This window comes from Sinocyclocheilus grahami, unplaced genomic scaffold (assembly GCF_001515645.1).
Source record: "Sinocyclocheilus grahami isolate Dianchi unplaced genomic scaffold, SAMN03320097.WGS_v1.1 scaffold2598.1, whole genome shotgun sequence".
In the NCBI taxonomy this organism is placed as follows: domain Eukaryota; kingdom Metazoa; phylum Chordata; class Actinopteri; order Cypriniformes; family Cyprinidae; genus Sinocyclocheilus; species Sinocyclocheilus grahami.
The window spans coordinates 1,302-2,618 of NW_015507777.1; the positions used below are offsets into that span (position 1 = coordinate 1,302).

Here is a 1,317-nt window from a genome sequence, read left to right on the forward strand (position 1 = left end):
TTTTCCCAGCCGCCGACTGATCGAGAAACTGTGGGTTTCATCGGCCATTACAAGCAACTGGCCTCTTAAAAGGACAGCTCACCCAAAAAAGTAAACGCTGTCAGCATTTACTCACCCTGGAGTCGTTCTAAACCTGTTCTTCAAAAGGAAGATATTCTGAAGAATGTTAGTAACCAATTAGATGATGGTCCCCATTGACTTCCTTAGCATGGAAATAAAACCCACTATGGAAGCACTTTTGAAGGAACTCATACAGGTTTGGAAGGACTTGAGAGTGAGTAAAAGAGACAAACTTATATGATATGATCCATCTTCCGTTTCACAGATGAGAAGCGCGGCCTGCATTCACACTCACGGAGCGCGGCTGTCCGGAGAAGCGGCGGTTGTAGTCGTGGATGTCTCTGAGGATCAGCGCGGGTTCGACCTGGTCCTCCTGCGTCTGAGCGCTGTGCCCCGTGTCACGGAAGAGCGGGAACAGCAGGGTCACCTGACGAACCAACACAAACACATACACCCGCTCACTCACTGGAGTGTACTGCTAGACACGCTGAGCTTCAGTATTTGAGAGATTTTTGTGGACTTTTACCGTTTGCCTGCAGATGGGGCAGCTGATGGCGCCGAGCCACGTCCCGTAGCGCCAGTACGCCACGATGCACGGCCCTGCGGTTAAACACAGAGAGACGTGACTACACATCAGCAGATACGCTCATGTTCAACCGGACCTGAGCTCAGTCTCACCGCAGAACAGATGACCGCAGTTGGTCTCCACGGGCAGAACGGCCTGCTGCAGACACACGGGACACGACATGTCCGAGTAGAACTGAGGCCTGGGCTCAGACGACGACAGCTGCGGAAGACAGGAGCAGCGCTGGAGTCTCAATGCAGCTTTACACAAAATCTTCACGGGGCTTACTGCTTTAATAAATAATCTTGAACAGTATTGACACTCCTACAGTGAATATTCACAAACCTGCTCCGACTGCAGCTGCTCTCGGACCACACGCACGTGCTCCTGATTCTCCGGGTGAATCCTCTGCTGCTCACTCCTGAGAGAGAGAGAACACAGTGCACGGCGTGTCAGTATGTGCTGATGCAGTGCGGGGTCAGGGGTCAGAGGTCAGGGTCTCACCTGCAGAGCAGCGTCGTCAGAGCGAGCAGAAAGCTGACGCTGAGCCCCAGCACGAGCAGGACGGGGTCACTCACTCCTTCAATCAGAGAGCCCTCCTCGGGAGCCGCAGAGTCCATCACAGCTGCTCATGCGCTCCAGCCCATAATCACACACACACACACACTCTCACTCACTCACTCACTCACTCA

At 53.3% G+C, this 1,317-nt stretch overlaps 1 protein-coding gene across 1 annotated transcript; it reads right to left on the reverse strand.

The window, feature by feature from the left end:
* Positions 1 to 160: 160 nt before the first annotated feature.
* On the reverse strand, positions 161 to 1,311 carry LOC107575371 (E3 ubiquitin-protein ligase RNF170-like). Its single transcript, XM_016261759.1, has 5 exons — positions 1,130 to 1,311; positions 971 to 1,046; positions 739 to 847; positions 587 to 660; positions 161 to 487 (listed from the first exon to the last, which is right to left on the reverse strand). The coding sequence occupies exons 1-5, from the start codon at positions 1,243 to 1,245 to the stop codon at positions 320 to 322; spliced, it is 543 nt and encodes a 180-aa protein (XP_016117245.1). The 5' UTR covers positions 1,246 to 1,311; the 3' UTR covers positions 161 to 319.
* Positions 1,312 to 1,317: the final 6 nt, after the last annotated feature.